General features: G+C 35.4%; 1 protein-coding gene across 3 annotated transcripts in view; it reads left to right on the forward strand.

Annotated features, from left to right (window-relative positions):
• The window catches only part of LOC144437183 (FH1/FH2 domain-containing protein 3-like), a 104099-nt gene that overhangs the window by 23613 nt on the left and 58916 nt on the right, over positions 1 to 21570 (forward strand). For 2 of the 3 annotated variants that reach the window (XM_078126066.1, XM_078126068.1), the window contains exons 4-11: positions 9077 to 9144; positions 12487 to 12592; positions 13798 to 13892; positions 15905 to 16016; positions 16740 to 16831; positions 17858 to 18001; positions 18686 to 18930; positions 20298 to 20584. In XM_078126066.1, coding sequence (XP_077982192.1) covers positions 9077 to 9144; positions 12487 to 12592; positions 13798 to 13892; positions 15905 to 16016; positions 16740 to 16831; positions 17858 to 18001; positions 18686 to 18930; positions 20298 to 20584 — 1149 coding nt within the window. Of the gene's footprint in view, positions 1 to 3399; positions 3535 to 9076; positions 9145 to 12486; positions 12593 to 13797; positions 13893 to 15904; positions 16017 to 16739; positions 16832 to 17857; positions 18002 to 18685; positions 18931 to 20297; positions 20585 to 21570 lie in introns of those variants that run through there. The other variant, XM_078126067.1, reaches the window with a different exon arrangement.

The raw sequence follows: 21570 nt of genomic DNA on the forward strand, positions 1-21570 counted from the left end.
TATGTGCTGATTAGTGATATTCTTCTCTAAATTCTCAGTCTTTTCCATCTTCTTGCAAAGGTTATGGAACCCCAGTAATAGAAAGGAGGAAAGGGTTAAAAGTTTCATAGTTTTCCATAAAATCTACCATGATTTTGTTTATGAATCCGAGTAAAATTGCTGGGGAACCCTGGTAGATTTGTCCATGCTGTAATACTGTTACAGTGAATATTTATTAACACCCTTTCATGTAGCAATGTAACTTGTGTGAGAATAAGACTTATGTCGGACCAAACAAGGAAATAAAGCAATGGTAACCCATTGGTTAGTAAGATTGTTATCAAGCCAGATGACTCTGAGTTTTAAGTGACATGTTACCTACATGTACATGTTACCTACATTTGTACATTTACCCTTTGTGCCAAGGTGTCAAAATCCTCCCAAACAGGAAGGAGGAAATATCAATTAAATTTACAGTTTTTGTGCTTGTGTAAACTTTTATCATATTTACATACATGTATACTGAGGGAATCCCCTAAAAAAGCCCGGGGAATCCAGACAAAACACACCTACATGTACAGGGGTACTACATGTAGGTATCCACTAGATACCCATAATATATATCGGAAACACTAACCAAAAGATTATAAACATCCTGCAAATTGTTTAGTAGATAAATGTTATAAAGATGTAAGCCGACATGATAATGTATTTTTTATGGTCAGTTGTGGTGCACTAGTTTGGCAGAATCTTGGTACTACATAGTATTTTTGTGGATGTCCTTGACTTGGAGGGCCTGTCTAAAGGATGGGGTATTAAGTATATCTCCACTCTTAAAGCAAGTCTGTGGTGTGATGTTTAGGAACACAAAGTTTATAAGGCGATGACGTCGTGTTTATACCTAACATCAGCAACGAAGCTGTGATGATTTAGTACAGTTCAATGGAGACACATAACACATGTTGTAATAATCCCTTCTAAAAATGTTGTCAACATGTGTAGCCCTAATACCTGGTATTTGCATGTATTGAATATATTGAGTAATTGCGTATGAATACTAATCAGTTTAGTGAAGCCGACTGGTCCTTCAGATTCCTATGTTGTATTATGTCAACAATGGCGGCTAATGTCTACTTGACTGGTATCCAACCTTTCTTGTATGCAGTCTGTGTTGTAGTGTGTGACCTTGCGTTTAGCCATATGTTAATTACTGACAATTGTACTCACTCACCTAGGTTGTCCCCCCTTGTACAGAAGTATAAGAAGTAGAAGTTTTTAACTGTTACATTATTGAATGTAATTACTGATACAGTTAGTTGCCTAGGTGACATCATCCTGAAATACCTCTGTGGTCACAGGTACTACAACCAGTCCCCAATTACATTTTGAAACGTATAAAGACACTTTGCAATCATGTCTCCACATTGTAGCTTACATGTAAATGTCTCTCTGTGGTTACAGATGCAGCCAGTCCCCATTTTGAAATGTACAGACCACTTTATAGTCATGAATGTAACCAGTTTCCATATTGTAGCTAACATGTCTCTCTGTGGTCACAGATGCAGCCAGACTCCAATTACATTTTGAAATGTCAGACCACTTTACAGAGCTCTATAAAATGTTGTTCTCATAATATACATGTACATGTCCATGTAGCAGTCATACAGAATGTAGATGTTACACCCTTTACAGTCATTGATGCAGTTTTCCCCATATTGCAGCTTGAAATATCATACGTATACTTTGCAGTCTGGGATGAAGCCTGCCCTCACAATGTTGCACCCCACTATAGTTACAACTTTCTCCATACTTGTATTTCACAAGTCAGTCATGCAGTCTGGTCTTACCTTGCAACCTACACACACTATACCATGGTACCACTCTACATGTACATGTATACAGATGTAAATATTGATGTAGACCGTCCCCATCAGCTTGAAATACAATGTACAAAATTAACAGCATGCCCCCAGATACATATACATATAACAACCACAGATGTGGCACCGTACTATGCAGCCTGCCCTTACCTTGCAACCTGATACAATGCATACCCCCATCAGCCTGAAATCTGTTACTGTAGTACCAAGTAACTATAGACAGCAAGTTCTCATAGACATGTACATGTACATGTAAATTACCATAGAGTGATGCAGCATATCCTCAGAGACATACATGTACATGTAGAGCAGCCTTATGGTAAAGTTATATGTTGCACTTCCGGTCAACACGCCTCTCTGGTCAACTGATGCACCCTGTCCTCGCATGGTAGTGGCCAGAAATATAACACCACTCTGATGACACTTAATACATGTATATATAGCCTGCCCTCTACATACATGGAGCCCTAAGAGGTGACACACCATTCCCTATATAGGATGCACCATGTACCAATATAGGACACTGAAATATTATACAACTGAACAAAACTGACAGATGCATTGATTGAAAATAGTCAAAGAATTTGGTGATTTGCGTTAACTGCATGAATTGAAAATAATTTCATATTCTTTCTGTGCATTTCTGTATTTACATCTTTCTCAAAGTATGGATAGGATAGTACAATATATTCTGACACAGGTATTTAAAATCTCTGGTCCACTATCAACAACAACTTATTTGTTTCAGTCTTCAAGCAATTTTATTTTTTTTAAATTTTAGGATCATTTTAGATAGAGAAATTTCTCATGATGAGATTAATCCTGCTCCAAGGCTGTGTAAGAAACAGGTGTTCAGTGTTGTGCCACCCATGGTCCATGTTGTTTGCTAGCTCCACGAGTATTATATGATAATTTATATGTATACTTGATACAGCATTGCACTGTCTAAATATACGAGCGTTCTACTTTTATTTGTCACACATACAGTGAAGCTGCCATTGGTTGCTTATTTTATCCTCTGTGGTTTGTACCAGACTGTTTTGCAACCCTGGATTCCACTAAAAACTAATATGATGTACACATATGTTAATCAACTAACTTATTTAAAAGATTTGGATGGAATTTTTGTCTGTGAAAAAAGAAATCTTTGGGGGAAAAAACACTGTTTTGTGTCATGTGTCTTGAGAAAATAGTCTTAGAAATCTTGTCAGTACAGTAGAACTTTGATATGATTGGGGCCATTGAGAGGCTTATGTTTATATGCATACCACCATCGCAGTAATGCATCCATGATAGGACCAAAGGGTTGAGGGCACACATCATCTGTAGAGCCAATTAGGAGCATGTTGTCATAGTTACATACGTCACGTGACTAGTTGAAGTACGAGATCACTAGCCTGTGCCTGCACACAACTGTCTAGAGAACATCACGTATCGGATGACAAACAGCTAAGAATGTCAGTACACTGCTGAGATTTGGGGAGGCCACGCAATGTCCTCAGCCAGCTGTTGGTGCCATCTTCCTGAAGGTTTGGTTGGGTATTGAGTTGGTTGGAGCATACATCCTCTGATCTAATCTGTTAGTGTGTGAATGTAATGTTGGTGATCAAACACTGACAAGTTTCTCAAGACAGGAAAAAAATGAAGTTTATAATGAAGGCACAGTCTTGGAAAGGTAGAGGATTCTCTTGTTCGGATAGATAAGTATTTTAAGTTAGTCTGTGTCTACCACACCATTTGCCTTGGATTGGACATTGCCTTTTGTACACCAATAATGTAGTGAAGGTCAGTGCTAAATCAAAGCTAATGGTGGCAAGGGTGACGATAAGTTATTGACAGTACAGTAAATACAATGGGACCATAATTCAGGGGTCAAATTTAACTTGTACACTTGATGGTCAGATTTACATGTAGTCAAGTGAACTGTTTCAGCTACCGTATTCTAATGATTGCTATTGGACTAACAGACTACCAGTACCACCATATACAATGTACATGTAAATCTTTTAGTCTAGATTTGTTTAGTTGTGTATATATATACACCCTGGACAATTGCTAGTTTTGAACCCTTGATGTATGTATATATGTATATATGTATATATGTATGTATGTATTTGGTCAAGTTAGATGTCATAGATAAGATAAAAAAGATGAACTTATCACATCATCTGTTAGATAGATCATGGACCTAGCAGTCTACAGTAGGATGTGACTAGCCAGGATGTTTATGCAGCCGCCATGATGAGATCGACAGATCAGCTAGATCTACATCATCAATATTATGACTCACAAACTTTAAGTTTTAATTAAGTATTATGTTTATCAAGGTCTTTCGTGCCGCTTCACTTCTCAATAACTAGTCCTCAAGAAATAGTATGAAATGTCTGCAATATGTTTAAATGAAACAAGTAGTTCTGTACAGAGCTTATGTGCATGCTAGCTGTGCGGATGACTGGGTCTTCTTTTGCATTGAAACGGTGTGAGATGAGAGAGATCTCTCTTCGTGAAATCTTTCATCGGTGAAAGTTTAAAACCAAACAGAGGAAGATACTATAGACCTGTACATGAACTTGAAGGCATGGAGAAATAATGATACACCACCCCATGACTTGGTTTTAAGGGAGATGAATACCAAATTTCAGGCAAAATCTGTAGACTATAGTGTAGTGTATATGTCGTCATTTATACTATAGTATAGGGAGACAACATTTTTGTTGTGGGTCAAAATGATACGTAAGAATGGGTCTTCTTCTTTGTGTGTAAAATACAGAAATTATCAACTTTTAAAACCAGTTTAGTTTATTTCCACTTTTCCTATATTTCTCAGCCTCAACTAGATGTACAGATGTATGTGGACTTCATTGAGATTTAGACTTTGTAACAGGAAAATCGCCAACTATTAAAACTGACAAATTTACCCAAGCTGCTTTTGTGAAAGATGACTGCCATAACAATAAACCCTCCATTTTATTTATACTTTGATAACTTAAAGTGTGCATGGATTCAAAAACTTTCATCAAATTAGCATCCTCTTAGTGTAGTACTCGTTCTTCGATGTATTTCATTATATGGGTTTTAGCTTGATGATGAAACTCGTAGTGAAACTCCTCATGTACACACTGAGCTATGAAATCAGTGCTCCGTAGTGTTGTTGTAAATTGTTCATCAAAAAAGGAATACACGCTGTTGCTAAAAATAACTCTCAATCTACCAGTCCATTAGGAGTAAGATTGATTTGTAAATTATGGACCCAAGATTGATATTAAAAAATACCTGTCAAATATGTTTCAGACTAACTCCAGATGTCCGCTATCCATCAAGATAAAAAATACGATTACACTTAGTGAATGGTTTTGCTTAGAACTGATATAAATAGCTGAGTAAAAGTTGATGTCGCGAATCATGCACAGTAAAAGTAAAAGTCTATATTCTGTCTGTTTTTATTCGAAGTTGTTAAAAATCGTTCCCTTGCAATTTATAAATCGTATTTTGTGGTAACAAATAGTGTTCCTGATATGTATTGATCAAAATGAAATGAATGAAGAAAGAAGTTTATATTCTGTCAGTTTTTCTTCTGGATTGTTCGAATCACTTAGACTGTAAGATATGTAGTGTTGTTCATCGCTAAGCTCAAGCAATTCACAACTAAAGTTGAATTTTGCCTGGTGGTGTTATTTGGTGTTAAAAACACTTGCTTTCAATTCAGAAATTTTGTTATGTTGTAGTAAAAGTGAGTCGTCAGTACACAGTAACATTACAAGGTTTCTTGAACTCTGAGTGTCGATGAACAGTGTTGACTCAAGTGGCTTTGCAATCTGTAGTGATAGCCACTCTGTTTCCGAATTTAATTACAAATACTCCAACAAAAACAATGTACTATCCGTCTCTCACATCAATGTCAGGTCTCTAAAAAAGAACTACAACGAACTACAATGTGTGTATGAGGAAAGCATTGATAACAAATTTACATTTATTGCCTTGACTGAAATATGGCAGGTAGAAAATAAGCAACTGTATAATTTGCCAAACTATCAACTTGAAATTAGTTGTAGGGAGCATGGTAGGGGTGGTGGTGTTGGGGTGTACATACATTCTTCCGTTCAATACCATTTATTAAGTAATATTTCAATTTGTAATGCTGAATCAATGTGGATTGAATTCATAGAAAAGGGCAAAACGTATTTGGTGGCTATTATTTATAGACCACCCAGTAGTAATGCCGACTCATTCATAGATGATCTTGGTAGGACATTGCATGAACTTAACCACAAGTATCATGGATCCATAATTACAGGAGATTTTAATATTGATGTGGCAAAGTCGTCTAGTAATTCTGAAAAACTGCTAAACACACTATCGTGTTTGCATTTTGAACAAACTATTAGAACTCCTACCCGTGTAACAGATAGATCTGAAACAATAATTGACCACCTCTATACGAATATGAGTTATGTCCACACTGATTCTGGCACTATTCTAGCCGATGTTTCTGACCATGTTCCAATCTTTACCTTTTTCAATAATGTAGATATCTCATTCTCAGACACAGGCAATGCATGCAATCTTGTAAGGGATTTTTCAAAATATGATAAGGATGAATTTGCTAGGGAAATTGAGAGTGAATCCTGGGATGGTGTTCTGAATTGCCAGGATGTTAATGACTCGTATAACTATTTCTGTACACGGTTTCTCGAAGTTGCTTCAAAGTATGCCCCACTGAAATCCATGCGACGGCGGGGTAAAAAGAAAAGAAACGACAAACCCTGGATAACGAACGCAATTAGGAAATCAATAAAGAAGAAACATGCTATGTACAGAAAACTTATCAAAAATAATTTCCGAGAACCAACTCTGAGTCATTTCAAAAGGTACAGAAATATTTTAACGAGTGTTCTAAGAAAAGCTAAAAAGTATTACTATACAAACACTTTTGTGTCTTTGCAGAACAATATGAAAGAAACATGGGGAGTTATCTCTGAACTAATTGGGAAACAGAAATGTAATCAAATCAAAATTCCAAATCAATTGAAGCGTGTGTCTGGGAATGATACTGTGACTCATACTCATTTGCAAGATATGGTGGAAGATTTTAATGATTTCTTTGTTAGTATTGGACCAAATCTTGCTGAGAAAATTAACACTTCACTTTCAACGATACCTGATCATATGTCATATCTCGGTTGTAATGCTTCGAATACCCTTTTCCTACAACCTGTAACTGAAGAGGATGTCAAAACGATGCTCTTATCTCTAGATATTGCCAAGGCAACCGGTTACGACAATATTAGTGTAAAACTCATAAGGGATTCGGCTGATCATATATCGAAACCATTGTGCCACGTTTTGAATTTGTCATTCATAAAAGGTAAATTCCCAAATGCTCTAAAAATAGCACGGGTTGTCCCTATATTTAAAAAGGGAAACACAGAAAACACAGGAAATTATAGACCAATTTCTATTTTGCCTTTACTAAGCAAAATTTTTGAAAAAATGGTTAATAATCAAATTTTAAACTTCTGTGAGAAAAACAACACATTTTACAAACACCAATATGGTTTTCGGAAGCAACATGGCACTAAACTGTCTTTGATCAGCCTCACCCAACATCTTCTTGAAGAAATTGATAAGGGAAATCCAACACTTGGGTTATTCATTGACTTTTCGAAAGCGTTTGACACCATAAATCATGATATTCTAATATCAAAATTAGAATATTATGGAATACGAGGTTTGCCCCTTCAATGGCTAAAAGATTATCTCACTTTCAGGTATCAGTTTGTAGGTATAAATGGTGTTAATTCCTCCAAACGGGCAATTACTTGTGGTGTTCCCCAAGGCTCAATTCTAGGACCTACACTTTTTCTTGTATATATTAATGATATACCACTATCTTCCGATTTATTTGACTTTAGATTGTATGCCGATGATTCAAATTTATTCCATACTTTTACTGATAGAAGTAATATTATTGATATGACATCAATGAGCTATGAACTAACAAATATCACAAATTGGTGTGATGCGAATAAGCTAACGATAAATCTAGCTAAAACGAATTACTTAATTCTGAAAAGCAAAAGGAAAACAGTGGATAACACTGGATCTATGCGCATAAAAGACACAATACTGCAAGAAACTGATACTGCATCATTTGTTGGAGTGTCAATTGATCAGTGTATGTCCTGGAAGCCACAAATAACTGCTGTAAATTCTAAAATAAGCAAACTTACAGGCATATTCCTACATATTCGCAAAGTTGTGCCTCAACATATACTTATCATGCTTTATAACTCCACTGTTCTCCCACACATCACATATGGACTGGAAGTATGGGGGAGTACGTACCCGACTTACCTTAATGAATTATTTATTGTACAAAAACGATTAATTCGTATTATGACTTTTAGCAAATGGAATGTACCTTCAGAACCATTATTTCAAAAGCTCGGTATTCTAAACATTTTTCAACAACACAGCCTACAATTAGCGATGTTTGTCCATGATGTTTTACATAAAAGACTACCAAGCATCTTCCACGATTACTTCACTACAATTAGCCATTCTTATTCAACACGGCAAAGCAGGAGAAGCGATTTGAATATTCCAAGAACAAAACATAGGTCGGGCCAATTCAGCATAAAATATGCAGGTGCGAAACTATGGAATAAAATACCAGTGCATATTAGGACTATACAATGCAGGTCAGAGTTTAAGCGGGAATTTAAAAAATGTCTACAGTCTGGTTGTTTCGGGATCTAGAGCTCATGTTTAATTTATTTTGTAATTTCAGTGTATTTCCATGTATCATCTACCACGTAAAATAGTCTTGATTGAAACAGGGCAAAATTAAATGATAAGTGTCATATGTTTTGTGAGGGGAGGACTCGATTAGTTGTGTAACAACTACTTCCACACCCTTTTCCCGAATAACACGTTTATGTATATACATAAGGATATTTAGTTCTGTTCTGTATCACATTTTTTTTGTACGTGGGAATAAATTATTATTATTATTATTATATGTATGAAATAAAATGGGTGAAGAATTGAAATGATAGCAGCGTCAACAACAGCTGAACTGCACTTCCATGACATGCCATCGATCTGGAACAGCCTTGAAGATTTATACTAGTGTGTCATAACTGTTTTTATATCTACTGATTATACACTACCGTTATCTTACTCTTGGTGTTTTTCTTGTTCTTTTTTTTTAACAGAAAAGTTGCTTTCGTCTAGTGGTAGAGAACTAAGAAGAGCTTTATTTTCCCTCAAACAAATTTTCCAAGTAAGTAAAGCTTCTTTGTTTTCATGATGACGATAATACACATACACAGGGGCCATACTAGGTGCATCAAGTAGGATAGTAAATTTATGAAGGCCAGTTATTTAGCACTTTGTTGAGTTCAAGTAATACGTTGAACTTTGATAGTGTTTGAAGCAATTTGATTTAGTAGGTTGTGTTTGTGTTATTGGACACTATACAGCTTAACAACTTAGTATAAAGATTGAACTAGTGGATAGACTCTGGTAGTGTATAACTGTTATTGGATATAGTGCACACAAGATGAATTGAACGCTGTCTAATCAAATATATGGAGTTTTTTCCTGGTCATCTTTCAGAACGTTGCTTGAAATATGGGACATTCATCATGTAGTTGCATTGTTTTTCCTGATTTTTGTTGTAATAGTTATTCCCCAAATTTTTCTTTATTCAGCTGAAATATATGTGTTACCTAACAGTTTGTGTAGTGACTGGTAGTGACAAGGCATCTAAGTTCACTCGTGTTTAGCTGAACACAGAAAAACATTGGGGAATTAATATCTAGCTCTAGTGAATTAATAGGATTTCCGTTTTTTTAAACCAAAGAAAGAAAGTATAGATATCGTGTGTTTTCTCAGACTTTTTAAAGTGAAATGTGTGCGCGCACACACACACACACACACACACACACACACACACACACACACACACACACACACACACACACACACATGCGCATACACACACACACACACACACACACATGTGCGCGTGCACACACAAACAAACTCAAGCAAAACTAAAGTTTCAAAACTTTGATGGGGATGAGGAAAGTGTCGTTGCCTTGGTTATAGATAACTTTTTAGATGGATGTATGTTGAGCTCAAATTGAAGACATGCAAGTTTAGGTTGTGTAAGACCAACATTTATTTTATCCCAAAATATAAATCTGCAATATACTTAAGAAGCTTTTTAATTATTCTGGAAAAGAAATGAAGGGAAGAGAATGTGTGTGTGTTTGTGTGTGTGTTTGTGTGTGTGTGTTTATATGACTGTGTGTGCATATATGTCAGTATGTGTATGTGTATCTCCCGTGTGATATCTATTTATGTGTTTTATGGTCCATCTGTGTGTGTCTGCCTGCATGGGGTGTGGGGTAGGGGTATTAATGTTAGTGTTTATCACATGCGCATTTTGAAATTGGATATTTAAAGTGTTTGATGTGGTCAACGCTGACACAGTACAGTACGCATGCAATATGGATTTTTATAATGAACACCCAAGTGGCCTGACAGTGGGTGGTTGGTGCAGAGATACCATAATATGAGAAACCTTAGATGTCGGACTTAATGACCGGGATCAATGCAATGTCCGCAGAGGAAAAAATGAATCATAGTCATAGGATCATTATCAGCGTGAAAATCCGACTTGAGACAAATACTCGTAGGTGTCCATAGACACTGAACCTAAGTTTAGAATCGTCTGTCTTTGTGGAGGTAAAGTGTTGTCTAGGTCACTCACCCAGGGAAAGAGGCAATATGCCAAGAGTAATCCAAATTAATGTTTCTACTTTCCCCCGTAGATGTAGGTGTCAACGCAAATCAAATTACTCGTAAGTTTAGAATCCCTTGTGAATTGCTTGGATCTCTGTAGGTAGACTTTCATCTCGGTCATTAACCTATTCAATTTGAAAGAGGCAATATGCCAAGGGTTATACAAGTGTTCCTATTTTCTTATATTCATATATGTAGGTGTCAACTGAAATCAAATTACTTAAGTTTAGAATCCCTAGAGAACCGCTAGTCTCTATGTAAGTACATTATTATCGCGGTCACTAACCTATTGAATCTGAAAGAGGCATTATACCAAAAGTTGTCCAAATGTTCCTATTCTGTATTGTATATTTGACATATGTACATGTAGGTAACTTAAATCAAATTACTTGATGTAAGTTTAGAATCCTTAGTGAATTGATAATAATCTATATGTAGATAGAGTTTTATCTTTGTCTCTAATCCATCCATTCTGAAAGCAGCCAACAGTTCTTGAAGAGTTCCTATTTTACATACATACATACATACATACATACATACATACATACATACATGCATGCATGCATGCATACATGCATACATACATACATACATACATACATACATACATACATGTATATTCATATATGTGTAGGTGTCAACACAAATCAAAGAATAGTAAGTTACGAATTATTAGTAAATTGGTAATAAACTCTGTGTAGGTATAGTTTTATCTCTGTCACTAACCCATCCAATCCAATCTGACAGAGGCAATATGTCAAGGAGTTCTCCAAGAGTTCCAATTTTACATACATACATACATGTATGTACATTTAAATGCAGGTGTCAACACAAATCAAATTACGAGTAAGTTAAGAATCCCAAGTGAATTGCTAGCCTCATTGTAGGGTTTGTCTTGGTCACTGTAACCTACCTATATGTAGTCAGAATGGGGCAAAATGCCAAGAACAATAAGTTCCGGTTTTCTCTTTTCTCCATTTATGTCATGGGAAGTAGGTATCTACAGTGTATCTAAGCTTAGAATCTCTAGACTGTATGTAGGTGAAGTTTTGTTGTGGTCCTAAAGTTACGCAATCTGAATGGACCAAGATGCTTTAAGAATAACACCATTTCCCCCCTTTCTCTGTATCTATAATCGTACATACCTACACTGTCCATACACATTAACAAAGATTAAAATCCGTAGTTTGTATGTAGGTAAAGTTTTGTTGAGGTACTAAAGTTACACTGTGTGAAAGAGGCAGTATGCCAAGAACAATCCTAAATCTGTCAACTCGGTATATGCGTAGGTGTTCACACATATCAAGCTAAGTTTAGAATTCTTAGTCTTTGTTTAGGCCCAGCAAGTATTTTTTTGTCTCGGGCATGAACCGTCTTAAATAGGGGCAGTGTGCCAAGCGTAGTTCCAGTTTTAATCTAACTGTTCATCCACTAGCACACTCAACAAGTTTGGTAATGTTTTGTGTGTGAAGTCAGAAGTTGTAGTGAATCCATCATGAAAATGTTGCTGCCACCAATGTTTATAATTGTGGTATTACAATCTATGCTAATTACACATTATTTGTTATATTAGAAGGTTATAATTTTGGTCTATTGTCAATTTTAGGATTTTGTTTTATTTGTTTATTTTACCCCTTCTAGGATGAGTGTGTGCTCATTCTACATTGCTTGTTATTGTACTAATTATTTCAATTTTAGAATATTGCAATTTGTTGACAGTTTTATAAGGTGGTGCTATTTGTCTATTTAACCCCTTCAACTTTCATCATCAGTTTTATAATTTGGTACTGTTTGTTTGTTTTACCCCTTGCAGGATGACAAAGACCTTGTACATGAATTTGTTAGTGCTGATGGACTGGCCTGCCTCATCAAAGTGGGTGCTGAAGCTGACCAAAATTACCAAAATTACATTCTTAGAGGTGAGCAATGTGCTTGATTATTTTTGTTCTGTGTAGTTTTTATGGTATAACTCAGTTACACAAGATAATTTTGATGATTCAATTTTTAGATCAGTTTGTTGAATTATATCAGAGTTCAGAGCTGTAATATTTAATGCTCATGTGTAAATATAGAAAAAAATAATTCTGAGGTTACTCATATTTGCATTTAGCATTTTGTGTTGTTTTTAATACAGACTTAACTTATTCAATTATATCATGCTTAAAAATGTAACAAAATTTATTTATTATTGTAATGTTTATATTTATCAACCTTTTATTTTGGACAATGTTTGCATGAAGTGAAATCACCATTATTGTATAGGCAAAGTATTTTGGTTAATGTAAATAACTGAGAATGTGGGGGATAATCAGACTTCTAGGGAATAGTTTCACTCGCTTGGCTCATTCGAGGTACAGAGATCGTAAGCTGGGCATACACTGAATTAACTCACACACAATCAGGATAGAGTTTCTTAGCTGAGATGGAGGCACCTTAACTAGTCAAAGCTCAGATCGATGAAAGCCCAACAATAAAAACGTCAGATAATTATATAATTTTAAACATAATCTTGTCCATAATCATAAATCTCTGCATATTAATTATCTTAATTTGCATACTATTATGAATTTAGACATGCCCTTCTTTTGTCTGTCAAGTATTTTTGCTATTGCAGTGATATAAGCATTTTATTATTGTCTTACAACAAACAGCTTGTCAGTTTTCTGTCCAAATTCATGACAATGGCAGCGTAATTTGCATAATTGTGAATAAATTTGCATATTTCTGTCTGGAAATTGACATTGAGATAGAACTTCCTGCAGGCATACTGTTTGTAAATATGCATACTTTTCCTTTAGAATGGTAACACATTTTTAGGCTCATAAATATCTGTCAAACTTGATGTTATGTATTTGATACATATCTCTGAATGTAAACACATTTGTTGCTCATAAAAAATGTAGACTTGTAATATTTAATGTATTTATACATTTTCTTCTGAATGTAAACACATATACTTGACTAGTAGAAAAACTTATAAACATTAATTAATTTGTTTGTTTGTTTGTTTCTCTGTAAATTTGTACATACTAGATTTTGGTAAAATGAAATGGAACTTGGGAGAGAGGTGTAATTTATTCATGATTTTAGTTTCTAACTAGTTTTTATCTGATTTATTTGACAGCCCTGGGACAAGTGATGCTGTATGTAGACGGCATGAATGGTGTCATAGAACATAATGAAACTATACAATGGTTATATTCCTTAATAACATCTAAAGTAAGTTATAAAGTTCATTTATTCAATGCTATGTGATGTATGATAGATTACTGTAAACCTAAACATTTTTGCTACTCTTAGAAAATGTTGCAATTTTACAGTCTTCACCTAGAAATTTTAATAATTACCAGACTGATACATTGTGTTCATGTCAGGGGTTGTCAGTAGCTGAGTGGTTAAACCATTTGCCTCTTACCACTAGGTTCAAACCCATTCAGGGTTTGATTAAATTTCCCACACTGTAAGTAAGAAGAGTGCTGTTCAGTTTGACTCTACCGAACAACACAGGTATTCCCCGGGTACTCCAGTTTCCTCCTGCATTAACACTGCACCCTATATTATGTGCAAGAAGGCATTTAGTCACCTCTTATTTTTTTCATTTTTGTTGTCTAGCAAAGTGAAAATAAATCTTCAGCGAAAATGTCCAGGTTTACAGTATTTGGATTTCACTTGTCATGTATAGAATAAATGACAAAGTTACATGTATGGCAGCATAACACTAATATTTAATTTCAAAAAATATTTTGGTTTTGAGAGTTGAATTTTTTTGTAGATAATTGTGAACCAAGAGTTATTGATTCTCACGACACACAAGCAGCTCAACTTTGTAATATCATCTACTAACATATCTTATATCGTATCATATTCAGCTAAGTGATACTAAGAGCATATTAGCTAATCAGAAAGTCAAATGGCAGAAAAGTGCTTCAGTCAAACATTGTAGGATGAGCATGCTACATACTGTAACTACAAAAATAATATGCAACGATGGTAATAACTAGCAGGATTTATCAGTTCACAGTTCAATAAAGGTTTCAGAAAATGAAGACATTCAAACACCACAATTTATTTAGCAAGTTTCAGAAATGCTTGTTGGCCAAGTTCACATTTGTTTTGCACCCTGCATAGTACAAAATAACAACTTTCAGAAAATTATAACATTCAAATGCTGGACAGCATAACAAGTTTCAGAAATGCCAAAGAGTCATTCATTTTCCAAGTTCACATTTGTTGTACAGCGTGTTACAAAATCAAATTCAAATACCCCCCGAACTTTATAATGCCGGAGTTATTCTTTGTCCAAGTTTACATATGTTGTATATTTATAGTCTACTCATAGACTGTCCAAATTGTTTTAAAAACAGTCATTAGTGTTTGCTGTTACAACTGAATCAGGAAGATTATCTCAGGTGGTGTTGACATGGTTAGAGAAATATTGAGCTTTGGGTCTGTACAGAGTTACTGATTCCCTATAGCTATAGTTGGCCTTTTAGTCTCTCTGAGTCTGATGACTAACCAGGAGGACTTGATGAATGCTGAATAATTCTTTACTGAGTAGAACTGTTTGTGTATGTTAACTTTGTAATCCATTTGGCTTTACCAAGTGGATGAATATTTTGGTTTATGTACGGATTATTTTTACATAGAACAAGTTGTCTCTATTGACATAAGCAGTCAGTATATATGACCCTTGACCTTCTCCTGCTGTTCAGCTTACTTTCTGCAGTGTGAAACCTGACATCTCACCTCAATTAGTTAGGAGTGAAAGCTGCTGTTTTTTTTAGCCCCATGAACTTAAATTCAGTAGTGCTATAGACATGTTGAAGTGTGTGTGTGCTTGAGTGCGTAGAGTTAGTGAGTGTGAGAGCGTGCGTGCATGCATGCGTGCATGCGTAAATGACTTACAGAAAAAAAAAGTTGGACCATCTTCCTTTACACTAGGTGGAGACATTACTTAGGGTGTTAAGTTGGGAAATTGTTCAAATCAAAATCATTGCATGATATGTGATTTTAATCAAACTTGTGCTTTTTGGCACTATTTCAAAAAGATATTTTGTAAGTATGAGAAAGATGTTAGATGAGAAGTAAGCCTGGCTTTAAATTTAATATAATGCAAAAAATATACTCGCAGTTATTATAGAAATGATGATATGGTGCTGTGCTGGTATTTGTCTCATGTATCTTATTCAAGTATCTAATGTTGTGTTTATTTTTTTATTTTCTTTTTACAGTTTCGGTTAGTAGTGAAAACGTCACTCAAATTACTTTTAGTTTTCGTAGAATACACAGAATCTAACACACAGCTGCTGTTACAGGCTATACATATTGTAGATAAGAAACAAGGTAAGATATTGTCAGTTACGGTGGACATATGGATGAGGACGTGGGATTTATTTTGGATTTTTAATTTATAAAACTATTTTATCTTGGCTTCCTACTTGAAAAATAAATGTGAAACAACGTATGCGTAGTCCTTTTTTTGTGACTCAATAAATTTGCGAAAGATTAAGAAATGTGTAAAATGTTTGTTATTGTACATATATTATAACAAACTTTTCACACATGTTTTAGCTTTTTGCAATGTATTGAGCTAAAAACACAGACTCTGTCAATGGTGTTTTACTTTAATTTTGCAAGTAGGACATCATGATAACATTATTGCATAAATTAAAAATCCATGCTTCATACGAAGTCCTTATCCATATGGCTATTTTAATACAAACCATGTAATACATGCGAATGTAGATCTTCTGATAGTATGAAATCTTAGTTGTCATCCTTGTAAAACTCAAATTTGATAAAGCTGGATCTATGGATGACAACAATTTAGTCCAAGAAAGTCAAAAGACCCAGGATTTCTACCAATCTGACTAATATTAATGTACCAAATGTAAACATTTCATTGGATTCTGTATTCTTGTAGATGTCATCAGGGTAGATACAAAGACTCGTCACATCCAGAGTTTTCATGAAGGAGTATATGAAAAGAAACAAAGTAAATATCATCAGCAATATAGAGGGCGCTATGATAATGACATTTTAACACATACTGATTTCTTTTTCCAGGTCGCCATGCTTGGTACAATATCATGCTGTTATTAAAAGATGAAGCTCAAGATAATGAAATACTTGTTTATGTCATGACCCTTGTCAATAAGGTAATATAACCCATAATATTTGTCTCCAGTGACATAAAAACTCCTAGAGGAAGCTATAGCAGGATGTAGGCTAGGTTGTTTCATGGACGACTGTTTCCTTTGGCCTCTACTTTAGTTATTTTAATAGTGCAGTTTTTCTTTTGGCCTCAATAAAAGTTATTTCAGTTTAACTGTTTCCTATTGGTTTCAGCACATGCTATTTTAGGAGCAGTGCTTCCTTTTGGCCTCAATTAAACATTATTTTGGTAATAAATCATTCGTACTTACGTCAGTTAAACATTATTTTAGTGCTACTGATTTAGAAATTCTTGTATAAATTTTTCAGCAATTCCAGTGGGGAAAATAAACTATGGATGTCTGGAATGTACTGTGCATCATTTTTGGTTAATACTAATACAAGTTAGACATTGAGTGAATCAATTTTTTTTTTTTTTTTTTTTTTTTTTTATAAAAGACTCCTTTCAATTTTCTTAGGGAAGGTAGGAAGGTTCTTGTGTTGTGATAATTATAATACCCCCTCCCCCATTGTGATGTGGTGTGTGCCTATGTGCAAACTAAATGTGACATGAGACTTGAAAATAAACTGTTTCAAGTTTACTTTTACTTTGTTCAAGAAAATTCCAACGAGAGCTCAGTTAAACACCAAGAAAACAAAATCCGGGGGGTCAGTGTACAAATTTTTGAAATAGACTAGGTCAGAATGTTATCAAAATGAAGCCATTTTGAAATCCCAAATATCTTTTAGTACATTATGTTCACGTTTTTCGTTGCATCTCATGAAAAATCAATCTGATGTGGTGAAAGCGGCTAGATATCTTTTATATTATCTCTATTTCCATTGCATGGTGTCGTATGTTTTGTTATGGGTGATTGGATCGGAAGAAAGCAAATGATACCAAATGATGGAAATAGAGGTAAATAAAGACATGTAGCCACTTTCCCCACATCAAATATAAAAAATATGCCCTGGCTTGTGAAAATTACACCTCTCAGTTCATGGTTTATAACCCTTTTTCTTTCCTACAGGTTTTAAATGCAATACCAGATCAAGATACATTCTATGATGTAACAGATTCTTTAGAAGAGCAGGGTATTGACAAAATACAACAAAAATATTTGAATCAGAGATCAGGGGATCCCGATGTCAAGGAACAATTTCAGATTTATGAAGTGAGTAAAACGGGTTGTCATGGTAATCAATGAATAGAACGGTTTTGTCATTGTAACGGATAATTAACATTGGTGCACTTGTATCATAGGTGTAGAAAAATATCAGTCACATACTAGTATATTGTTGACACTCACAACCAGAATAACTTGGCTCTGATATACATGCATATTAGTATTTTTAGATTTTTATTTCATATGTTGACGCATAGTGGGAATAATGATATGGAACTTGGTACAGATCTGATTAGTATCGTATTACAACCTATTATAGGACAGTCTTTTTCCAGCTTTGTAGAAATCTGGGACGTTGTTGAAATTTTTATTTTTAATAAAATGGAATGTTTGAATTCTTCTTGTGCAAATAAGATGTGTAAATTCTTCAGCCTTTGATGTGATGAATTCCATATAGTCAAAAGGTTATAATGGCTGGCTTGCAAGTTACTGAGTTCAAACCTCACCACTGCTATGTATTTCCAAACGACTGAAGTCCGTTGACAAGATTTGAACCATTATTTTCCCAGTCAACCCGACTACATAATGTTCTTCATGGAATTAAAGAAGATTAGTAAGGCACCTATGGACCAGTATAAGTCCTTGTCAGGGTAATAAATGTGAAGCATATTGTGGAAAATCGCAAAATCAAAAACTATGCACTGTTAACATTAACATTTTTACTTGTCATAGGCATCGCTTAAACATGAAGATGGCGATATAGACGTCCCCATTGAAAGACAGAAAGACCTACGGCAAAGACAAAGACTACAGCAACAGTGTTCCGAGGGAGACAAGAGGAAAAGTAGGCGAAGTTCAATGAAAGTTTCCGAACCGTACCAAGTAAAGAATGCTGTCACGACATTAACCTCAAGTTTGAGAATCACAGATGATGATGTACAAGTCAAATCAGCCAGCAGGAGGAGACGAAGGCAAAGGTAACATAACAGTTTCTTTACCATCCCTCAAAAATTTGCATAACAAAAAAAGAGTATTCTTATGTAAATTATTATGTAAATTTTTGCATTTGATTTCAAGAATCATAAGATTGAATCCCATTACAGATTCAGATGCCATTGGAGAACTTCATTTCTGTACAAAATATTTATAACTTAGTTAATATTTCCTTATGATTCATGATTTATTTTGAAAACTTGGTGCTTGTTGTATGTCTAAGGATGAAATCTTCAATTACAGGCGTGGTAGTAGATTAGTCTAGCTGCTAGACCCCTCAGGCCATTCTGGTTTTTTAAAAAAGTGACCAAAGGCTGTCACTGAGGGTGCTGCACCCTGATAGAGGTGCTCATCATCTTTTCAGCTTTATTTGGCAACCCCCAAAGAGCAGATCCAAGGTCTTACTACAAGCCTAGTAGGAGATTGGTACTTGCAGCAAGTTGTCACTTATTCAATCGGGACAACTTCATAGTGCAATGGGGTACACAAAATTTAAATGTAGAAAAAGGAGTGTTTTTGTTAAGGGAGGGAAGTTGGTAAAATCTAGTTTATGAGGTATTTTACTGACGATTCCACCCAAATTATGAAACAAAGTATAGAAATGTATAGAAGTTTTACAAGATTGTCCAGGAGTTTCCAAACCATAGTAAAAACACTGGAAAAGAATACTCATTTCTCAGGGGTTCCCAAACCTTAGTAAAAGGCTGAAAGAGGGGTACTTATTTATTCCAAGGGGTTTCTAAATTGTAGGAAAATGCTGACAAAGAATACTGTTAACAAATGCAAAGCAGTTATTATAACAAGGGATAATATCACTATCTTTGATTTACAAAGGTTATAACACATAAGCAATTCAAATTTTTTTTTAGCATTGAGTTTTCGATCTGTCTTCATCGATGATCCTCATCAGAATGACAAATTTCATAGTTACAGCTCACCTCTAGGTGGCGGTATGATCACTCGATTGTAGGTGTTAGGTTGTTTGATGCCCCTGTCTCTGTTGATGGGACTGTAGCCTCAGATGTTTATAGCCTCCCTGATCTTCCTCATGTGGAGATGTATCAATAATGGAAACAGAGTCCCAGTCAATATTATGATTATAACTGCATGAATGTTCAGCTAAAGTTGATGCTATAGTTCTGTCCCTCACAGATTTGTGATGTTCCTCGATCCTGGTTTTCAATTGTCTTCCCAAATCAGGATGAGGATCGTCGATCAAGACAGATCGAAAGCTCAGTCAATGCTTAAAAAAAACTTGCATTGTGTGTTATAACCATTGTAAATCATTTGATCTACCAAGCTGATGAAAATTTTTGGTTATCGGTGTCTTTGATATTGTCTTGTTACACAGAAGCAGGGCATCATCTTCAGATATGGAAAGCACAGCAGCAATTACAGCAATAGCACCACCCAAAGTACAACAGACAGAATCATCACCACCGGATAAGCCTAAGGAATCCAGCTCATCCCGGGCAATAGATACCAGTAATTCCAACATTGCCAGTCTGATGGAGAGTTACAAGGATCGAAGGGAACGGCTGCTGGCAGCTCGTCAGAAAGTACTTAGACAAGATGACTCCACACAAGTAAATGGCTCTGTGTATGGAATGTCAACACCATTGGCTGGATCAACTGGAAGTAAGGAGTTTTGTTATTATTTGACTATTTGTGTTGTCTGACTTTGTCTTGTACCATCGGAGTATGTTGTACTTTTAACTTTATTCATGGAAATTTGTAACATTTAACACACTGACCTGTCATGAAGGAGTGAGTGGTTGTTATTCTGTTTGTGTTTGTGTGTGTGTGTGTGTGTGTGTGTGTGTGTGTGTGTGTGTGTGTGTGTGTGTGTGTGTGTGTGTGTGCGCGCATGCGTGCGTGCATGCGTGCGTGCGTGCGTGCATGTGTGTCTGTGTCTGTGTCTGTGTCTGTGTCTCTGTCTGTCAGTCAGTATTTGCATGACTAACCTTATATCCTTTTGACACTACTCCACTTACAAACAGGTTTTACGCAATAACTTGAAAGTCACACGTTTTACTGTAGTTGTCAGTTTGATTCTGAACAGTTGCAGAGTCAAGATTTGATTTCAGGAGTGATTATCAACAAGTTCTCTACTCATTAAAACATCTAACATGCATATGAGTTGAACCTTGATATTCTGTACATCTGTAATAAAATCAAAGTCAGTTGTGCATAGAATTTACTGCTGGATGTCATGATGAAGACTTTGAAAGGCTTTCACTTTTGCACCATGCTAGATTTGTAGGATATGTGTTCAGCGTTCCTACAGGTTTTGACTAGCTGTTCATGTTACTGTAGAATAGAGCGCATGTTGTTACTTTTGAACTTCCTTGAGGGATCCAGGATAAGCCAAAATTTTTTGCTGACCACTGGAATCAATTGAGTGTTGACTAGCCAGATGCAAGTTTTGTCTATGTTAATGCTGGTTTAGGGCCAGGCCATAGTTTTTGCCTACCAGTAATGTTAATTGTGAAAGTGCTTCGACCGCCATGGCAAATGTCTGACTTTCATTGTTTCATACATGATTTGCTGTCGGCATTGTGTATGTTATTTTAGTCATAATTATGATATGATGATGAATAGAGTGAATCTGACAAGTTTTATTC

The sequence above is a fragment of the Glandiceps talaboti genome, chromosome 7, assembly GCF_964340395.1.
Source record: "Glandiceps talaboti chromosome 7, keGlaTala1.1, whole genome shotgun sequence".
Lineage (NCBI taxonomy): Eukaryota > Metazoa > Hemichordata > Enteropneusta > Spengelidae > Glandiceps > Glandiceps talaboti.